This window comes from Chelonia mydas, chromosome 2, assembly GCF_015237465.2.
Source record: "Chelonia mydas isolate rCheMyd1 chromosome 2, rCheMyd1.pri.v2, whole genome shotgun sequence".
NCBI lineage: Eukaryota > Metazoa > Chordata > Testudines > Cheloniidae > Chelonia > Chelonia mydas.
In genome coordinates, this window is record NC_057850.1 from 66,300,210 (window position 1) to 66,302,871 (window position 2,662).

Here is a 2,662-nt window from a genome sequence, read left to right on the forward strand (position 1 = left end):
TGTTACTTGATCACTGTGGGCCATTTACTCTTGGAATATTTTCTAATGACATTCAGTTGGGGATTCTTTAAATAACATTTTATCCTGTGATGAGAAATGATACAAAAGGTAAGTATCCCGTAAAGTGAGTTAACATATTTTAGCCTAAACCCCATTTGTATCAAGGAGCTTTCTTTAAAAGCCTTGATTTAAGTGCAATTTGCTTTCAGTGTTGGAGAAAAATGTTTGCAGCTGAAACTGATTGGGGTTCAGCTACCTGGTGACAGATGCAGCTCATTTGGAGAGACAGAGAGAGCATAAAAGAGGCTCTGGAAAAAAACTGCTTAGCTCCTCTTTTTCAGGAGGCTCTCAGCCTGTCTTTGTTTGTTATTATTAACGCAGCCCCTGTTCTTATTCTCAACTCACTATGCCATCCCCTATCCCTCTTAATCGTCTCCTGCCCCTGGAGTTTTCCCCCTCTGTGGACCTGCGGCCCTGCAGTAGTCCCTTGGCAGTCCTTGGAAAAGGTGGAAAACTCTTCTTAGGGGGAACTCCTTCACCGAGGGCTCGTCGGCTGCCTCCACGCCTGGCCTGGTGCTCCATAGACTGGGATCAATTGTGCCTACTACAGCCCTTGGGCTCTGGGGGCTTTGGGTCCGTCTACAAGGCCACCTACCATGGGGAGACAGTGGCTGTGAAACAGGTGAAGAAGTGCAGCAAGAACCGGCTGGCATCACGGCAAAGTTTCTGGGCTGAGCTGAATGTGGCCCGCCTACAGCATGATAATGTGGTACGTGTTGTAGCTGCCAGCACATGTGCCCCTGCCAGCCAAGACAGCCTGGGCAGCATAATAATGGAATATGCGGGCCGCACTACCCTGCACCATGTCATCTATGGCACTAGCTGCCTGCAGGGAAAGGGAGAGGATGATGGGGGTGGATGTGGCAGAGAACCCCTAAGCATAGCTGAGTCCCTGGGTTATTGCTCTGACATTGTGACTGGCTTAGCCTTCCTCCACTCACAGAGTATTGTGCACCTGGACCTGAAGCCTGCTAATGTGTTAATCACCGAGCAGGATGTGTGTAAGATTGGAGACTTTGGGTGCTCCCAAAAGCTGGAAGATAGTGTGTCCCCAGGTCCCCAGCTTTACCAGCAGGGGGGCACATATACCCACCGTGCCCCTGAGCTCCTCAAAGGGGAGAAGGTCACCCCCAAAGCAGACATCTACTCTTTTGCTATCACCTTATGGCAAATGGTGTCCCGCGAGCAGCCTTATTTGGGTGAGCGCCAATATGTGCTCTATGCCGTGGTGGCTTATAACTTACGTCCATCTCTGGCTGCTGCAGTCTTCTCCGAGTCTGCCTTGGGCCGAAGACTTGAGACTGTCATTTGCAGCTGCTGGAGATCTGATGCAGAGGAGCGTCCCAGCGCAGACCTGCTTCTTCAAAGCCTCCACTCCCTGCAGGATAGACTGTAGCAATGTAGCAGGTTCTGCAGTGTCTTTTTCTTTTTCTCCCCCCCGCCCCCTTTTATTGCTGACTTTTCTCCTTTTTTTGTGTGTGTGGCTGCATTAATGTGTTGTGGATCTGACCCTTGTTTCTTCCAAAGGGTTTAAAAAAAAAAAACTACCTGTTGTGAAATTTCTATAAATAAAGTGATTAAACCCAGCGTGGTCAGTGTTGAAGAAAAGAATGGAGGTAAGACTGTCTGAAATGAGTTTGCTGTCCTGGGACTGGGCTCTGTCCTGCTTTGCTCAGGAGAAACTAGAGAATGAATCTGGGCTTCTAGTCTGTTTCAAACTCTGGTTTTTGAGGGGTGAAGTATAAAGGTGTATGAAGTCCTCATTGTCATCTCTTTTTTTTTTTTTAAAAGGAATTTTAAAAATGCCTCAAACTAGAGTGATGGGAGTCCTGTAATAATCTGGCTAACTATTCCCAAAATGTGCGATTGGGGCAGCATTTTAAATTGCCTCAAAGAAATTTCCTGTATTTGCATATTAGTGGTCTTCCTTTTCATTCCTAATTTCCCCAAACAGATATTGATCCTACATCCTATGAGTAGATGTACAGAGAACAATGAAACATTGAGGATAATTGAAATCTCTCTTCCTCCACTTCCTCAAATGTTGCCTCATTTTATGTGAAATGGGTTAGGACTAAAGATATTGTGTAGCTTGTGTCCCTGTTTAGCAATCTCACGATGAAATAAGGTGGGTTTTTCATCAGTCTAAGCTTTTAAAGGTAAGAAACGGACTCTACAAATGCTGTATTAGCAAGTGTATTGGGTTAAGAAAAAGATGCAGCATTGCCAGCTGTTATGGTGAATCTATCTGTATTTTATGGTTTACTTAAAGCACCAGCCCCTGGAGTCATCGGAGCTCTCACACATTTAAAAAGAGTTTCTAGTCACCATGCTGCAGAGAGAACCTGGATAATGTAAACCCTAAAGGCTCAAAAAACTGAAAGGAAATAAGATTCCCAACATTTTAAAAGCCAAACATATGACTTGGGGGCCTGACTCTCAGCTTTTGAATACTTAGGGTTGTTTTGGCACTAAGGAAGACATTTAGAACAGCTGGGGAAAAAGATGCCCTAACAACATTAACATTTTTAGTGATGATATTCTAATTGAGAAACTACTACCACAAGATTATCACACTCATTTGCTTGCTTTACTGTTCTCT

At 45.0% G+C, this 2,662-nt stretch overlaps 1 protein-coding gene across 1 annotated transcript; it reads left to right on the top strand.

The window, feature by feature from the left end:
* The first annotated feature begins 292 nt into the window (after positions 1-292).
* MOS (MOS proto-oncogene, serine/threonine kinase) lies at positions 293-1,647 on the top strand. The gene has a single exon (XM_007054513.3). It carries the CDS (start codon positions 407-409, stop codon positions 1,454-1,456), a length of 1,050 nt encoding a protein of 349 aa, XP_007054575.1. The 5' UTR covers positions 293-406; the 3' UTR covers positions 1,457-1,647.
* The last annotated feature ends 1,015 nt before the right edge of the window (positions 1,648-2,662 follow it).